This window comes from Siniperca chuatsi, linkage group LG4 (assembly GCF_020085105.1).
Source record: "Siniperca chuatsi isolate FFG_IHB_CAS linkage group LG4, ASM2008510v1, whole genome shotgun sequence".
Lineage (NCBI taxonomy): Eukaryota > Metazoa > Chordata > Actinopteri > Centrarchiformes > Sinipercidae > Siniperca > Siniperca chuatsi.
In genome coordinates this window covers 24,503,184-24,522,851 of record NC_058045.1, presented here as the reverse complement: position 1 = coordinate 24,522,851, position 19,668 = coordinate 24,503,184, and the positions used below count along the sequence as shown (strand labels likewise).

The 19,668-nt window shown below is 39.7% G+C and overlaps 1 protein-coding gene across 2 annotated transcripts in view; it reads right to left on the bottom strand.

The window, feature by feature from the left end:
* Positions 1 to 19,668, bottom strand: part of spon1b (spondin 1b) — a 95,800-nt gene that overhangs the window by 45,111 nt on the left and 31,021 nt on the right. For both annotated transcript variants that reach the window (XM_044193672.1, XM_044193673.1), the window contains exons 4-6: positions 18,735 to 18,808; positions 17,652 to 17,774; positions 16,506 to 16,654 (exon numbers count right to left, since the gene is read on the bottom strand). In XM_044193672.1, coding sequence (XP_044049607.1) covers positions 16,506 to 16,654; positions 17,652 to 17,774; positions 18,735 to 18,808 — 346 coding nt within the window. The remainder of the gene's footprint in view (positions 1 to 16,505; positions 16,655 to 17,651; positions 17,775 to 18,734; positions 18,809 to 19,668) is intronic.

The window sequence follows — 19,668 nt, the reverse complement described above, 5'->3', positions numbered from 1 at the left end:
AGGTTTACACTCCTGTCAAGCAGGATTGTGGTCACTTCATCATCACACAGCAACTTCTCTAAAATTCAGTGTCCTTTTTTCTCCTACTCTTGTCTTCAGCTTTTTCCCTTTTCAGGCTTAGGCAAAATCCCCTCACCAGACTTCCCTCCAAAAAAAAAAAAAAAATGAAAACCCTGACAGAGAAGTACAATGACCAAACAAAATAAAACAAAGTAAGACATGCCAAGGACAAGACAGGCCCTTTGGTGCCAGCCAGCCTAACAAACTGTCTCGCTACAGCCTCAATCTCTTCCATTGATTTGCTGACAGGGGATCTTTAGCCCAGAATAAAAACGATTCATTCTGGACACCACTTTCTGTCAGCACCATGCATTTTGAAATGCCTTATTAAACATTTACGACTGGGCAAGAGTTATTACAACCACAATTCTATTAATCTAATTCATCACTTATACATCACTGGTTTATCCATTTGGCTCTGCCGTCACATTATCTTTACAGACAGACTTTCATTGTGGCCCTTAAAAAAACATCCATTTAGAAGATCAGTGGTATCATATATATTCAAAAAAGAACATCATGACATATAATATTTGATGACAGATAATTCAACAGACAGTTGAAGTGTCACATAAGGCATTAAGGAATTAAAATGTGGGCAAATTATGGAAGAAAAGGCAATTTAGAGCCAGCAGCCGTCTCCACAGTAAAGAGATGATAGAACAGTGACTTGTGAAAGCAAAAATTCCCTCAGTGCATCTGAGGATTGAGCTTAAATGAAGTCCCACTACAAAGTGAAGCGTTAAAGCCTTTCAACATTAGATGAAAGAAAGACAGAGACATGAGATGTGCTATGAGAGATGTCGTCATCCTGTCTAACACCAGAATGTAATTGAGTTGTAAACCCTCTTATTCCACTGTTACCAATAACCTGCTGTAAAATCCTATTTGGATTACATAGTAATCTGTCTGAAGAATAAATATATTTGTCCCAGGTAGTTGTGCAGGATTCTGCACAAACCATCATGTCGGAAGCTCCATATGGCAGTAAGAGGAAACCGATAACTAACGATTCTGAATTCCAGTACCCAAACCCCTGGGTGTTGATGTCCATAAACTGCACATTAATGTCTGCCAACCTAGCTGATGTGTGCTGCTTTATACCAAAGGGGATGAAGGAGAGAAATATCTCATGCCGGTTAGTCTAGCTGTCTCTGGAGTGCTGCTCACTCCTGTTTACGACACTTTGCATTTGACTTTTCAAGTTTGCATTTGTTTCTTCCTCTGGGGGCAGAAGCGTCCATACCAGACACCAAAATTCAATTTGGGCAAACACAGCATGTTTCAATCAGTAGAAAAAACAGCCATGCCTGAGGCTCTGTGAGGCTGTACTTAGACACAGCTGTGCTTTGAGCATGTTTACATGCTAAAAATCAGCACTTAACACCAAGTACAGCTGAATCTGATGGAATGCCATTAGTTTTGCAGGTATATGGTCATAAACCGAAGTAAATTTTAAATTTTGACCTAATTATGGTGCTAGATGAAAAGTTAAGGGATCACCAAAGTTTTTACAATTCATCCTGAGGGGAACATGACTGTCTGAACCAAATTTCATGGCGATCCATACAATAGTTGTTGAGCCATGCTGCTAACATGGCTAAAAGAAATGATTCTGTCTCAAACGTGTGCATTTTTAAGTGTTATATAATATAATTAGAATGTATGGCTCACTGTCATTTATTTCTTCACAAAAGAAAAAAAAAGTTTATTCTTAAAGCGCAAAGACAGCTATCTCTTCCAACTATCATTCATTAGGGTGGGTCTATAAATCTGTAATTCTAATTCCTCACCCTTTTCATTGCACAGCAGGCAGCCCCCTCACCTCACCTCTCCATCACATTCGCTTTGTTCCTTCACAGAAACTAATGGCATTTTTGCCCCTAATGTTTCCATCAAAAGCAGCAATCAAATGTCCTATGATTGCAAAGAAATTGGAATTGATGTTTGCATCGTCAACTACATTGATCTCAAAAGTCCTTTCATGTGACATTTGTTTATTAAAACTGCTTCTTAGCATTACGTCAAACACCTTCAGCGACAAACAGCATTAATGGGGGTGTCAGGCCAAGGACGATATACTGTTTATATAAAGACCAGTAGAAGAATAGTGGGGGTTTTTTGTGAAAGAAAAAAACACCTTTCTGCTTTACAGAGAAGCTACATTAGGGAGAGTGTACCCTGTGGTCATCACTGTCAACCTAATATCACACCTACACATTTCTGCTTGTAATTAATCATCAAAGCCATGCAATGTTTGTGCCCTCAGTCTATTATTATATAATAATAAAGAAGATCTGCGGTAACAACATATTCTCTACAAAACCAACATGGATAATTGATTTTAAAGGGGGTACTCAAAATGCCCATTTACCGCTTAGGATGATAATTTAATAAAATGTCTTTATGTTAGTTCCTATACCCTTAAGGGAAGCTTATAATAGGTAAGAAGATGAATAGAGACATTTCAACATGAATCTATGTTAAAAAAAACATTGATTTGGTATAGAGTTCATCTTTAAAGGAGATGTTGAAGAAAGCAGAGCTGTAGGCAGGAGTCCATTCAAAGAAAATATTATTAATAATTACTAATGAAATAAAGCTAAAGAAAAAAAATCTACAGATAAAAGAGCCTCACAGCAAGCTGCCACCCACTCTCTTATCACTGACCAGTGACTGACCTTTTACCTTCTCAAGGTACGGTCATGTTACACTTCCGTCTTACGAATATTTGCTTGGTTTCCCATTCACTCCTACTAAAGCCCGCACAACAGACAAATTCAAGCATGCATTTTGAGACGCTCTCCAGCCTACATGCAAACGTGACATCACAAGCTTTTGCTGTGGGGCAATTATGTGACCATACCTTCAACTTCACCTAACTGGAGCCTACCACCTGCTCAGGTATGCATAGGGTGAGCTAGATAGAGCTAGATTCAATGAATAGACAATAACAAAAAGCATGAATTTAATATTTCTCAGTCATCACAATACAATTTAGGAATGGCCACACATGCACATCAAATAGTACACCACTATAACGGAATGTGATTTACTGACGAAAAATTTGACCCCTTCTTTGACAACTTGACAGTGCCAGTCAGTAACTGCTCAGAGTACTCAGATCTTTTACTGAAGTCAAAGTAGTAATACCACAGCATAGATAATACTCTGTTACACTGTTACAAGTAAAAGTCCTGCATTCAAACTTTTAAGTAAAAGGATAAACATATTAGCATCAAAATATCCTTAAAGTATCAAAAGTAAGTACTCATTATGCAGAACGGCTCATTTCAGAATAATATATATTATTGGATTTTAATTATTGATTCATTAATGTACATCACTTTAATGCTGCAGCTGGTAAAGGTGGAGCTAATTTTAACTACTTTATATACTGCTGGGTAGTTGAATATATAATAATACATCATAATTTCTTAGTTGATTATATTTTTTTTAATAATCTGAATCTGCAAAGTAACAAGCAACTAAACTTTTAAAATAAATGCAGGGAAGTAAAAAGTATTTACCTCTGAAATGTAGTATAGTATGTACTAGAATTATAAAGTAGCAGAAACTGGAAATACTCAAGTAAAGTCAAAATTGTTCTTAAGTACAGTACTTGAGTAAATGTGCTTGGTTACTTTCCACCACTGGACCTAATCATGCACACCACTCTCACTGAATGAGCTGATGATCTGCATCAACATCACAGAACAACAACCAAAAAATATTGGAGATGCTGTCATTAGTTGGTACTAGAAGTCTGAGATCCCTTTAAACATATCATGTGGAGTACAGATAAAACTACAAAACACAAACAAGCTGGAACATTTGACTAAAATGTATTATTTAACACAAAACACCTGCTAATGTTGGGAAACAGCCTTTTGACACGCCTTATTTTAAAACTTACCATGAACTTCAGCTGTTTCTCAAACAGCTTTGGAATAAGTGCAAATTTTTCACTCAAGTTGAGACATTCTACACTTGCACAAACGTGTTTTCACCTCAATTTCTGCTCCCTATGGGTGGTCTGGTCTCATCCACTTGCATCGTTCCATTGACTGCATATGCAGTAGTGCACCTCTAAAAATCACATTCAGACTTTTCACAGTGACGGGGCAGGGGAACATTTAACTAGCGTTAAACAAGCGTTACTAATTAAATCTTACTCATAATAAAATATCAGAGATGCAGTCATTAAATTGTACTACAAAGCTGAGAGGCAGCGCACACATGAAATAAAATAATCTTTCAAAATAGGGAGGATGTATCTTGGCTGTCACTGTCTTCATCCTCCCCGCTTCATTCGTCCAGTTGTCTCCCTCCTGAAACTCTCAGCCAATTAGAGTTAGTTGTGGGATGCTGTCCGTCTGTCAGCCGCCAAAAGCTTTCCAAAAATCCCTCAGGACCGACACTGTGAGCGTGATGTGTGTCTGTGTGTGTGTGTGTGTGTGTGTGTGTGTGCATGTCCCATTGTCATCAGCTGCTCCCTGACTTAACTACCTCTCACTCTTTCACAACGAGAACTCAAGATAGCGCTACATAATACTACTCCCACGTGTGCACAAATCACAAAGATGGAAAAGACACACGCACACACAAAGCCAGTGCCGGGCTGAGCTGTCTCTCATTTTCCACCCACCTCTCGCTCTCAGAGACAAGTTAAGTCCAAATATAGTGCGGCTGACAACACCCTTCACTGCGACCTGCTGTAAGACCAGCTTGACAAACACTGTCTAATCACCCCGAGGCCCAAAAAAGTGTACGCACAGCACATACATGCATGGGTGTGAAATGCATAAAATGTGCAAAATAAAATGTGTGAAGCATATAAATAAACAAGCAAAGCATCGTCTTCTATAGAGCAGCAGAATTGGGCTTAAAAGGGTAAAATATTCTATTTGGTTTTTTATCAAAGATGATATGTATCTGATTAACAAGAAGATGCCTTGAAGCAGGGAGAAGTGGAAGGTGTCAGGTTCGTGTAAACTTCTCCTTTTCTCGGCACTTACTGTATATTTTTTTAAAAAGCATTCATCAAGACACCTCCAACCGATAGATATCAAGATGGAAGTCTTTCTATGATGAATAACAAGCACGCAATGAAAATATAATTATTCCCCATGTTTCCATCAAGAAACGCTGTTGGCATCAGTGTGTCATTATTTAGGAAGGTTTGACAAGCTGCCTATCACCTGTTTCCCAAAGGGGCAATGTGACGTGACACAGGCTGCGTACTGACAACACACAATTATGTCCACCTGTGAGTGTTTTCATGGTAGAGATTAAAATTACATTGTATTACTGCAATATGACACCCACCCCCACCGTTCTGTTTTTCTCTAATCCCTTTGAAAGTTAGAACTGCTGGCAGAGATGTTTATGTGTGCAGTTGTCCTGTTTTCCATGACAAAAACAGAAATAAAAAGTAACCTATAAAATCTATGACGAAACACATTATAATTTTCATCAAAGAATAAAAACTAAACAATTATGTGAAAGATGGAGGAATGTCGAAATTAATTCATTAATGTTTCAATGCAAAGTCTTATTAGACTGCCTGCATGTAATGCGCAATCACACACAGTTTGCTTTTGATTGGTCAAACTGTATCCTCTGCCCCAAATGATGTCTTCTTTAGAAGGTGATTTTGCTGCTTGACCTGTTGCGCTGATAAGCAGCATGTAGCGTTTCAGTAACGTTATGCATCTGCCAGTAATTTTAGCAACATTACTAGTTCTTGGAAGAAAAAACACATTTATAGACTGAATGCATTCACAATTTAACTCCAGTCACAATAATTAACACTGTAAGTGTTAAAAAAAGTGCATCTCTGTATATCCTCATGTCAAATAAATAAATATTAATAATTTTAAATAGCTTTTATGCAGATATTTTGCATAGTAAAAAGAAGAACTATAACGATTTATGGAACAGCAGAAGAAAATGAAAGGCCTTTCACTCAGAGTGTGAAATGCAGATAAAAAGAGAGAGAAAGAGCTGCAGAGTCTGGAGCTGACTACTACTCCCCTTCACTGCACGCATGTCGAACAGCAATGCTGGCTAACTACCAAACAAACAGAAAGAAAATTTCCCTGCTGAGGCATTTTGAGCAGCGGCACAAAAATATTTCTCTCGGCAGAGTGTAGACGCTGTGACGGCTCAACAAAACATCTCGGAGAGCAGCAACGGTTTGTGAACATGCACACAGAGATACACTCAGAGAAAGAGAAAGTAAATCACTTAGCATTACTTCCTCCACTCTTAATCTGACAGGTGTCAGCCATGAGAAAAGAATGGGAGGGAGACTTTGGAGCGCTCTCGGAGAGCCTTGTGTTTTCTTTCTCTATTTAGCGGTGCAATCCGGACTTCTACGAGAAGCAATAAAGATGTTGGGAGTGTTTTGTGTGTGTGTGTGTGTGTGTGTGTGTGTGGTTTGCCTGTCCACCTTTCTGTCTATCTATGGCACGTCTGCAGCAATTTCCTGTGAAGTGTTTTGAGTAGAAAGATGAAGGTGAAGGATGGTTCTCTTGCTACTCTCTCCTTCGTCTTACCCTCCACCCTTCTTTGACAATCAGTCTGAAATAAGGCCTTTGAAAACAGAGAAAACATAATGAAAACACTATGAGAGGAAGGAGAAATAAAGGAGAGAGCGAATAGGAGAGGCAGAAAAATGAGACAGTCAAGAAAAGAGGAAAACTGATACGCTCATAAGAGCATGAGCAAGAAAAGATGTTTCGGGTATTCGTGAAGCAATGTCAGTTAGTCAGTGAGGTGTTTGGAGAAAACGCAGGGATGGAAGAGGAAGGAAGGTTGGATGGAAGTAAAAAAAGAATAAAATGGAGGGGGAGGGGCGCAAATAAGGAAGAAGACAAAGACGCATGCAGGCAAAGAAAGAAAGATGAAAAGAGGAATGGCCAGTAATGTTAGCTAACATGTTTATAAACTAAATTCATGGAAGAGGAAGGAAGGATGAAAGAAAGCAAATAAATTGAATGAAGGAAGGCTGGAATAAACATCTAAGGAAGAAAGGAAGGAGGCAGGAGGGAAGAGTGAAAGAGAGAGAAATAGAGGACAGAGAAGCAAGAAGCAAGCTGCAAAAAAAGTAAGACAAAACAAATGAGAAAAATAGGAAGGATGGACAGAAAGAAGACATCAATAAAGAGCAAAGTACAAAATGACTTTCATAACATCTTTGGAGAAGAAGGGTTTGTAAGCGAAGCAGCCTCAGACCAACAGTAGAAACCCACAGATGCACCTCCCGCCATGACCGATCTCTCCAGGCACAGAGAAGGTCACCGTGACAGTCAAACTTTTTGTCAAACTGAGACTTTGTAATGGAAAGAAGTGTCACTTTGTACAGAGGAAATGTGAGCTGCAGCTTTCCCCAGAGAGGCCTGATAGGTACTAGCCCAGGGCAATATATGGCCAGGCCTTAGGCTCAGGGCAACATTTGGAGGGAAAATCTGCAGCTGTGTGTCCACCTGTCTTTAAACTCCTACATCCTTTGTCTCCCTGTTTTAAAAGGAAAAGGTGAGCTATTGACTGCACGGAATCCTCCGTGCATTCTAAAGTTAGGCATGTCTGCAAGGTTCTGTGCTTGGACCAATTCTATTCACCTTATATATGCTTCCTTTAGGCAATATTATTAGGAAATACTCCATAAACTTTAATTGTTAAGTGGGTTATACCCAATTATATCTATCGATCAAGCCAGATGAAACTAATCAGTTAGCTAAACTTCAAGCATGCCTTAAGGACAAAGCCTGGATGAACTGCAATTTTCTGATGTTAAACTCTGACAAAACTGAAGTTATTGTAACCCCACACATTATCGAAAGATATAGTTACTCTAGATGGCATTGCCCTGGCCTCCAGCAGCACTGTAAGGAACATTGGAGTTATCTTTGGAAAAAAAATCAGGCAAATCAGGAATTTGTTTCTTCTAGGCTGGATTATTACTTATTATCAGGCTGCCCGAATAATTCCCTTAAGACTCTCCAGTTGATCCAGAATGCTGCAGCAGGTGTACTGACAAGAACTAGGAAAAGAGATCATATTTCTCCAATATTAGCTTCTCTGCACTGGCTCCCTGTAAAATCCAGAATAGAATTTAAAATCCTTCTCCTCATTTACCATCATATCCATCAGGCACCATCATATCTTAAAGAGCTCATAATACCGTATTACCCAACTAGAACACTGCGCTCCCAGAATGCAGGGTTACTTGTGGTTCTTAGAGTCTCCAAAAGTAGAATGGGAGCCAGAGCCTTCAGTTATCAAGCTCCTCTCCTGTGGAATCAGGTCCCAGTTTGGGTTCAGGAGGCAGACACCATCTCCACATTTAAGAGTAGGCTTAAGACTTTCCTCTTTGATAAAGCTTAGAGTTAGGGCTGGCTTAGGTGAGTCCTGAAAGATTATTTAGTTAGACTGTTATAGGCCTAGACTGCCCGGAGACTTCCCATGATGCACTAAGCTCCCCTCTCCTCCTCTCCCTCTCCATTCTTATTCCATTAATGCATGTTACTAACTCAACATCTTCTCTCTCCTGTAGTTTTGTGCTTTCTCGTCTCTCTCTTCTCTCCTTCAGTCACATTCAGCAGGTATTTCTGCCTCTGGAGCTGCAGAGTCTGGCTCGATGATTGCAGGCCACCTGCTACAGACGACCGCTGCTACAATTATTATTATTAGTCTTATTACTATTATTGTCATTATTATTCCTATAACTGTCCTATTCCTGTTCCAATTATTATTATCGTATTAATATTAATATTAATATTACCACTACCATTATATTATTATTTTAAAATGTGTGTGTGTGTGTGTGTCTAGGTCATCAGATCACATTCTGCTACTTTGGCTTTTAGTTTCTTCTTTCCAATGTTCCAAAAAGGTTTCTTTACATTGCGTTACAATTTGGTTTACTCTGATTGGTGTTTGGGAAGCAGTGCTGTTGTGAGACTGGTCAGAGTTTGTCTGAGAGGGGGCAGTTAGTCTCAGCACCAAATGACATAGGGGACTCTTTTCTGGGCTCAGCTCTTGGGTTTGGAGGGCTTTGGAATGGAGGGTGTCTCGGGGGCTGGATTTAAGGTGATAATTGGAGCACTCTCTTTTGAATGTTAATTATCAGTGGGTATCGGCCTAATTCTGCTCTACATGCATTTGTTGGTGTTTTTCTGTGTACGTGTGAAATGTATCTGCAGAATTCTGCATGTAACGATTCTGTTGGATGTTTGTCCAACGGGTATAGCTACGATGACTGAGTGGACCCCATACTTCACTTCACTACCATACAGTGCAGTGGGCTGGATGACACTATCAAATAGTTTAAGCCAAATTTTAATTGGAATTTGAAATTTTTCTTAATTGCATTTAGAGCTCTTCGAGCCTTTTCTTTTAGTGCATTCACTGCCATGTTGAAACTCCCTGATGCTGTTATGGTTATACCAAGGTAGTTATAATTCATACTGTGTTCAATGATATGATTATTAATGGTAAACTGGTATTTGTTATCCTGGGATCTGGGGCGTTTTTGAAAATTCATTCTTCATATTTACTGCCAGGGCCCAGTTCTGACAATACTGTTCTACTATGTCCAGCTGTTACTGTAGTCTTTGTTCAATAGGAGACAGTAGAACAAGGTCATCAGTGTAAAACAGAGACTTCACCTCTTTATCTAGGAGGGAGATGCTCTTCTCTCGGTGAAGGATTCAGTTTGTTTGTCTCCAATTTTAATAGTACACCTATTTTCCAAAGACACTGATTTAACCAGATCATACATTTTGCCCCCTATACCTCTCTCTCTCTCAACCCAACCGGCAGATGGCCGCCCACCCTGAGTCTGGTTCTGCTCAAGGTTTCTGCCTCTTAAAGGAAGTTTTTCCTTGCCACTTTTGCCAAGTACTTCCTCATGGTGGGATTTGTTGGGTCTCTGTAAATAACATTATAAAGAGTACGGTCTAGACCTGCTCTATAGGAAAAGTGCAATGAGATAACTTCTGTTATGAATTGGCGCTATATAAATAAAATTGAATTGAAATTGAATTGCTCCCTATAGTGCTAAAAGCTGAGCCAGATTTTAAAAACATGTTAAGCTTCCACACAAAAGAATCGCATGTCAAATGACTATTCACAACAGCTGTAGCCATGACAGGCAGTGCCCCGAAGCACCTGCTGAGCAATGCATTCAGAAAGAAGAGGAACACAATTGACAAATCCTTTTAGAGGTGAGCAAGAGTGCACTGTGGAGCAGAGCAGACCTTGAGATTTGGATGCAGAAATCACTATGGAGGCAGAGAATTGCATTAACGTCATTAAAATGTAATTGACTGGGCCTGTGATCACACTTCTCCCCTTTAAAGTTGATACAAACGGCTCGTTGGCCAGCAGCTCTTGACATTTTGCTGTCTGATCCTGGTGTGATCACACCTGGCTGAGAGCATGTGGCATTTCACAGGGAGGAATAATTAGGTAGCTACTGATTTTTTTTGTCCTGTGTCAGTGCGCTGTGGCATTAAAAGGGCTGAGGATTTACTCCTTGGCCAGCAGCTCTTCAAATTTTCAACCTCCACTCTTGTGATCGTTTTCACTCTCGGCAGCATGTGGCATTTCCAAGCAATCAATAATTAGATGTGCCGTGTAATTTTGTTTCTTGAGTAAGAGACTGGTGACATTAAAAATATACTTTTAGTTCCTCTGGTCAAAGGGAAAGAAATCTGTGTTATCTGTCTGTTCTTAATCTACTGACACTAGTAGCTTCATTCAAAACGAGCTCAGGCAACTTTCCTTGGCCTCATAAAGGCTAGAAGTATTGTGTGTGCTGTATATATTTTTCAAAATGAGAAATCACACAAGTTGGCACGTGCTGTATAAACAATACATATACAATACATCATGGGGTTTTCTATATATATACAGTATATCAGTTCAAGGTGTGTTCACACAGAAAGCCAAGCAAATTTTTCGCGTTGCGCGATTACATACAAAGTCAATGCAAACACACGAATTGGGCAACACAAATGAGGCAAATTTGCATTATGACACTTCTGGTTTTAAGGGGAGTTACATGCTGTAACTATTCCTTAACTCCCCTAAAACCATAACTTGGATCACTTTGCTTGAGCTTCTGCTTTAAAAGTTTTTTGGGTACCCTAATATGACTACTGTGCTACATTGATTTGAAGTTCTTAAACTCTTGGGTGATGTTTTTGTCATTGAAACTCGCTCATAATTTGGGGTCATCAATTATGCTAATTATCAAATATCACTGACGTGAATGAACAGTTTTCAACTAGTTTATACAAGTATAGTTCTCAGCATGCAGCTCTATTTGTCTATAAAGGATGTGCACCTTATTCTGACAGCTTCAGTGAACTGACAAAAGCATTTTAGGATCTTGGCACGTTTAAACCTGTTGCTGAATGTTGCAAAGTCAATGGTGCCAGTATTTAGAGAGATCCATTTTCAGAAAGTAGTCAGAGCTGTCAGCTGGTATGCAGCGATGTGCTGTGCGTGCTGTGGTACGAACTGATGTGTGCCTGAAGCCTTTCAAAATGAGCTTTATCACACATATTTTACATAACCTCATGCATGTCGGGCCCTGTTAAGTGGGCCTTTGTGCTCACATGCTTACCAGAGAGAATTTGATGGACAGCATGATGGCCAAGTTAAACAAACAAGCAGGAGACGATAGATTTAGGTCATGATTTTGCAAAGCAATTCATGCAGCAGCAATTCAATAAACACCTCAACTTTGACTGTGGTTCTCGCTTGGTTTACACTAGTAAGATGGAGCAGGCTGTTGTGTCAACATCTATTCAGCGTCTAAATATTTGCTTACAGAAAAAACCTTCGTGTAATTTCTGATTGGTTATTAAATGCTGCCGCATGACTTTCTGAAATATATGACGTCTTCCTGCAGCGTGCTGCAGCGCTGACAAGTTTGAAGAAGCACCTCTCTGACAGAGATGTTCTGGCTTGTACTCACATCATCACAGTGAGAGCTCTCAGGTCTCGTTTTCCCTGCCTGTCTGTCTGCGTCTCTGTCTGCCAGTCTGCCTGTCTTGTGCCGGGCTTAGGCCTGTGTTAGTTAGGGGAGCGCAGGCCGGCACTGGGCTGGAGAGGTTGGTCTTAAGGCTTTGTCCACACATCACCACAGCTGATTGCTCCTCTGGATGGTTGGGATTCTCAGCTAAGACAGGGATTACTGACCCATGTCGGCTTCCCACCTCTACAGCAGCCACTTCGATGTTCTCCCAGTCTGAACTTAGACGGCCCAGAGAATTGAAAAAATGGGAGTGTGTATGTGTGTAATTTAGTTTGTTTGTGTCTAAAACCTTGAAAAGATAACTTCAATATGTTCAATGATTCATCTACAAGGCAAAGTGTGTGCATGAGGACACACGCAAACACTGGAATGTACTTGACCAAAAATAAAGTGTTATCAGTCATTCTTGTATGCGAATGAATATATATATATATATATAATTTCTTTCCATTTATGTGCAAAATTCTTTGAATAATCACCTTAGAATTAGGCTTCTGATGATCTGAAGAGGATTTGACTCTCACAGGCCATCTGGTACAGTGTCACCTTAGTTTTGCACTGGTTATTTATCATAAACAATTACACCTCAACAGCAGTATTTAACATAAATTCAGTGTTCTCATGAGACTAAACAATGAGAACTTTATTTATACTGTAGTACACTACTTAATGTTCTGTCTGTAGTCTGTTTCCCTGTGGCATACTTAAAAGAATAGTTCAATACTTATTTACTTACACGTGTTCACTTTTGAACTCACACATAACATTCACACATAACCCACTAAAGAACTGTGAATTGTCATTTAAACACGGATTAAACAAACAAGATTTAATGTGTTACTTAGTGAGCTTTAGAGGCAGATTTTGTTATCGTCAGACAGAGCGAGGCTAGCTGTTTCCCCGTTTCCATTCTTTACAATGAGCTACGCAAAATCGTTGCTCGCTGTAGCTTCATATTTAATGCACAGATATGAAAATAATATCAATCTTATAATATCATCTAACATATAACTCTCGGCAAGAAAGCAAATAAGTATATCCTCAAGTTCCCAGTTCAGTGATTACAGCACATCAGCACAACACTAGTGCAGAAATGCTTAGTTGATTAATCAATTAGTCGAGTGATCAAACAGTTTTGATAAAGGATCAAATGTTTTTTTAACATTCACCTGTTCCAGCTTCTCAAATGTGATGATTTGCTATTTTATATCATTTCAAATTTTGTTTCATACTGTTGGTAAACTGAAATTGGGCACTGTGAACATTCACTGGAATTTTTTTTTACGATTTCAAGTGAAAACACAGTTCTCCTGTTAAAAGAAGAGACACTAAACACATTGTGGGGTCTATATTTTGTCATATGAATGGGGCATAGCGCAGGACACAAAACCTTATTGATTCACGGTTAAAAAAAAGTTTTAAGACTCCCTGTTACAAAATCCGACAACTCAATAGCTGACATTCCAGTGTACAGTGTACAATCGAGCTGTTTCATTCTACAGCTCAACAGCTAACATTCCAGTCTACAGTAGACAATCAAGCCATCTCATTCCGCTATGAAACAGGCTGAAGTTTCCATTGTGTCAGGGTAGTTATTAGCCCCAGAGACAGACAGAGACAGCCAAGAGAGGAGTTAGGGCTGTCCGTCAGCCTCTAATGTCTCCACACAACAGCCCAAACCTAAACTGACAGGCACACACCACAGTGACAGCACACTAACAACACACTATTGTTCCCTCGCAAATGGCCAGGACACACCTTTCAGTGCCCACAGAGAGAGAGAGTGGCTGAAAGAGGACACACAGAGACAGCAATATACTATGGGCCTCAGTCGAAATAGCAGACAGGAGCAACAAATGTAACATAGAATAGGGTTGGTCCATATGGATAAAATCTTCCATCACAGTTTACGAAATTTCATACTGTGATGCTTATATCCATTGTATCGTGATATAGGACATTATCTGGAAATCCTCTGAGAAACTGATTAGAGACTAAATATCCAGACGCTAATGTCTGTGTTTGGGAAAATTAAATACCTGACAAATTAAGCATGATTCCACTTTATTTAGTTTGTAAATTACATATACAGCTATAGTTGAGAAGGTGCAGATGGTCGTTCATTAATTACAGGGTTGGTGGTTTGATCCCCAGATCCGATCCTGTCCACATATCAAAGTGTCCTTGAGAAAGACACTAAACCCCAATGATCCTGATGGCCAGACCAGGAAAAGACAGAATGAAACCTTTTATAACTGAAAATGATTGGCAGGTCTTTTCAAACATGGACAAGAACACTAGGCAGTAACTAAATCTATAATCTTTTTTTGTATTGTGTTTATGTGAATGAGTGAATGGGAAGAACATTATAGAAAAAGCTTTGGTATACAGTAAAAGGGCTATATTAATGCACTCCATTACCTTTGCTGTCTACCATGTACAGTCACTTTTTTATACAATCAACTGATTCTGATCACAGTTGTTGTTTGTTGTGTGTTTAAGACTACAGAATTAATTATGGGAGATGTAAGCAGGAAGTGCAATATTGCCAAGGAGTCAGTTTTTTGGCTGTGGGCTATAATGTAAACCCAATTTTTTTAGCCTGTATTTGTGTACATTTTGTCAAACTGGCACCATTAAAAGTTTGCTAAATTAGTTATTAGCAGTTCCTGTTCTGTCACTTCACAAAACCTCTGCTCTAGACCAAAAAAGTATATGTGAAAAATCTTTGACGTTGTCTTCTCTCCACAAACTCTAAGTACAAACCAACATAACGACATCAGTCAGATTTGGACAACACCCCACTATCGAGAATTCATGGAATCGTAGTTACATACATAACTATCATTTAGCGTTATAAGTCAAGTCAATTATATTTATATAGCCCAATACCGCAAAGTACAAATTTGCTCAAGGTAACTTGGAAAAAGATCAAGAAATTAAGAATGTGCGAGTGAATGTGAGCCATTCTGCTGCCATTACAGCTTTACTGATTAAAAGAAGGACACTGGAACTCGTAGTAAGCCAGCCTGTCACCTTTTATTCGAAATTCAAACTAACGTTCAAACGTGGACAAAAATGTTCCTCTGACCAATTTCATGCCCCGTTGCCCTACCATTAAACTAGGCTATTGTTGTAACTAACAAACTAGCAACCAGTGCTGATCAGATAATCATGACACCAAACCAGATGAGAAGTAATATGTAGGAGCATTTTGGATTCAACAACACAGATGAAAACATCATGGATAAAGGTAAGGCTTTTTGATGACTCTGTAAAATGCAACTGCCGTTAGCTTGCCACTCAAGTGAGGCAGCGGAGAGACCGCGAGTGAACACCTATTCTACAACATAGTAAGCTACATTGTTTTCACTGGAATTCAAACTAATTGCATGTTAGTTCTAGTTCATTCAAACTTAGCCCTAGTCATATCTGTGACGGGGTGGGAGTAACATGCATTGAATAACTGAAGGATATGTGTTGAAGCTAAAATGCTATTATGTTTCTTTTTAAAGGTATAGCTACATACCATGCTATAAATGGTATAGCAAAATATCTGACTGTCGTCTCACTGTATATATTGTCACATTACCCAACCCTATATGGAAGTATGCTCAAGCACATCTCTCAGCTGTGTCCTGTCATGCACTCTTAGTTCCCTGTCTGTGCTATGTTTCAGTTTTTCTACAGACACACACACACACACACACATACATACACACACTTGAGGAGCTGAGGCAACAGCCTGTCCTCTCGGGGTGCTATCCAGTGGATGCCTTCCAAAAATATCTGATCCCCTAAAGGCATAGTTCACTCAAAGGAAGTCTGCCGATGTTTTCCAAAGGAATCTGATTTCAAGCAGAATCCGGCACCTCGTACTGTCAATATGCATCTGGTTTAATGAGAAGGATAATGAGAGGGTGAGAGTATGAAGACGCCCTGTGTCGCTATGTTAATGCTTTGCCCGGTATGGAAATGAGAATTTCAATGTATTGCACATTCATCAACTGCCATTTTGACAGAGTAAAATTAGCGTGTGTGCGTGTGCGTGCACGCGCGTCATTTCAGATTCTTATTGCCTCAGCCTGTCATTAACCTCTCAGTATGTTGTAATAGCCCCTGACATATGGCAGGGGGGCATGAGCACATAATGATGATAGTGTATCTACATTCTGTATGCACTGATGAAGGTTGCGGTCTGAGATGATTACAGTTCTTGGATTTTATTGTTTTTCTTTGGGGTTTGTTTTATGTATCCCATTTCTTGCCACTAGCACTTGGGTTTAGTCCAATATGAGGGTCAAACATATGAAAAAAACATGGAAAGTGTGTGGTTACACCAAAAATGGAGTGACAGAGAACCCGCATAGTCTCCATCTGATGTCACCCCTACCTTTTGTCGAATCTCTTCTTCCATCTTGATGGGGGAGCCAAACTCAGCAACCTGACGAACACCCTCGCTGGCGTAGCCTCCGTACTCCCACAGCACGTAACCTCTGGAGTGAGACGCACCAATCAGAGCCGACCAGTGGTTGGCTCGTCCTGGAAGACAGGAGCAGGAGAGACAAAGAAATTTAGGTTTGGGTGGTTTAAGTAAGTCAGTAAGAGAGTGAAAACTAACTGATTGAATGAGTAGCTAGCTGGCTGCCTGACGTGACGTACTTTATCAGTGTTTTCAGATAAGGATGGTAAGCATTTTTCAGTTGGTCAGTCAGCACTTTGGCTATTATAGTTTTCCTTGATATTCATAGTTCTGTAAGAATACTCTATGTAGATTAGTTAATACACTGAAGCCTGTAACACTGATTACATTAGCCTAACAATCAGACTGAACTGCCATTTTGTTTCACTTTATTCATTCAGTGATACATTGTGTTTATGTTAACTCATATCTTGCTACTACCAATCGTTAGTGAGAGATGTATCCATCCCGCCTGTCACGTTCAGTTGACACAGAAGCAGCAGTAGCGGTTGCTAGGAGCAGTTAAGTTTACAGAGGTGTGTGTGCGGGGCTATTTCTTTGCTGGGTGCAGTAACTTAGTAGAGTGTTGTCATAACGAGTCACTTCGTCTGGCCAAGAAATAGTCCCGCACATAACCCCCTGTTAAACCACAACTTGTTGTTTTTATACTTTGGTTTTTGTACAGATTAAAAAAAGGAGATACAACGTGTTTATTAGTTAGCTTTGGACAGACCCAGTTTTGCTGTTTCCCCGTATCCAGTCGTTATGTTAACCGGCTGCTGGCTGTAGCTTCGTATTGACAAGAAAGCGAATAAGCTTTCCCAAACTGTCAAACAATTTCTTTAAGAGTTGTTGCTTCAGTAACTTGACTTGGAATAACCTGTGCTGATACATTGATCTTATCTATGGTTGTCACCATTTTTGTGTCTCATTATCTAATATTTACTTTAACCGTCATCATGCTGGATATACACACACACTTATGTATGAGTATGAATATCTACAGTGCATTCTTTATTTACATGGTGAATGTGGACAGTGTACACGCAATAGTGCATGCCCATGGTTTGAACTTACTCGGGTAGTCTTTGGGATGTACTTTCTCTGACCAGTTGCCGTAGAAGGTGAGTCTGTACTTGGCTGTTCCACAGGCGCAGCACTCCATGGCAGGAGCTTCTGTGGCTTCACCGAACACACGCTCTACAGGGAGACAGGACGTGAACACGACAACACACACAATACGTAAAGAGTAGAGGGTAGACAAGATGCACAAGCCTAATAAATGACAGAAAACACAGTTCAGGGAGCTAACAGACAAACAGAGATCAGCCGGTGTGCGAGCTTTGACACAAATGCACACCTGCATAAATTATCAGATGAATGACTACAATTTGGAACCGGTGAGAATGTCACAAAATTACATCACTGGAATAAACTGGTATTTAAATGACACATTAGCCTTGACGCAGACTCATAAATATTCAAATATTGGCCTCAACCAATGTTTTGCAAAGATAGGTCAAGGAGAGTTTTTGAATATTTATGAGTCACCAAATGATTCGAAAGAAATTCTCACTTGACATCTAAGTTATAGCAGGATGAGTAAGCAAATTGAAAACAGGGTGGCTTGATTGGCTTGCATAATAGCCTGGAAAATTAGATTTTGGTAAGGAGAGGACGATTTTATGAAAGTAAAATTCCCCCTGAGATTAAGTTTGAAAAACCATTTGTCTGGGCTCTGGTTTTTATTGTACAAAAAAACGTGTGCATCAGAGCTAAGAGAGTCTCATCGCCTCACTGTCTCACAAGAGTTTAGTGTTTATTTGGGGAGCGGACAGCTTTCCAAAGCTGGCGTGGCATTTTTCTCTGCGGTGAAATCACAGGAAACACAAAAGCTGTGGAGCTGCTCTGTGGCGAAATACAAAGGAATATTTTAATTCCACACAGACTCCCAGGAGATCCGTGATTAGTTGTCCTCAGTTTTCCCCACTGCCTCTGTCGGCGTCATATTTTTTAAACATGGTATTAAAGAGTGGGAGCTGTTCTGCTCCAAAAAAAAAGGGGCGCAACGACAGATAGAACAGGGGATAATAGCACCATGATGAGCGGTCAAGGATGAACGGGGGGCAGCCAATGGCGATGATGGCCAGCTGTCATTACCTTTCTCACACAGTCGAATGGTGAGAGAGCCTTCATCCTGGAAATAAATGATTCTCTTCTGGACAATACTGGCCCTAGAGAGACAGAGAGAGAGGTAGTGAGAAAGGGAAAGGAAGAGAAAAAAATTTAAATTATGAGAAGGGAGATAAAGTCGGATAGTACGAGCAGTGCAAAAAGTGCATTAGATGGATAATACTGGAGTGTTTTTTTTCAATATCTGATCCATGTATTCGTCAGCGAGAGGGGAAGGTAATGGGTTCCCTGATGTTTCATAGTGGACACGGATAACACATCTTTTTACAGATACAGCGCTGTATTCTCTGGACCTCATGACACAATCACACTGCTGCAATATGAAATGTAACAGAGCAATCATGACCACAGACATGAAGAAGAGAGAGCTGGAATTACAGTCGGAAGCAGGAATATATCTTTACACTGGCCGCAGACAGAGCCGAATTCTAACTTATGAGCTAATATTTGTTGAAAATGAAACTGTCCCAATGAAAATAGGTTGTTTTACCAATACCAGTTACATTCCTCTTCAGTTAAAATGAAATGCTTTTCTCATATTGCGCAGATAGAGCTGTAAAACTTTGTGTGATGCCACTCATATGGAAATTCTGAGACAAAGAAAAAAATTGTCAGGAACAATAAAGTCTGGCGGCCTTGCAACACTTGTCGTTTGCAATCGTTTTACATTCCATCGTAGTAGAGTTGCATACTCTCCCAGTGCTTTTACATTCCCTTTCAATAGTTCTGTAAGTTTGCACCTACATTTTTTCAGATAAAATACTTCCTTTCACTACTGTTCTGTCATAAACGGTTGGATGAACAAAGCCCTTTTAAAAAAATAAATTGTAAACAATAAAAAACAACAACATAGAAAGCGAGCAATTTCTGTCTGATAGAAATCTGGGTGTTCTTTTTCTAC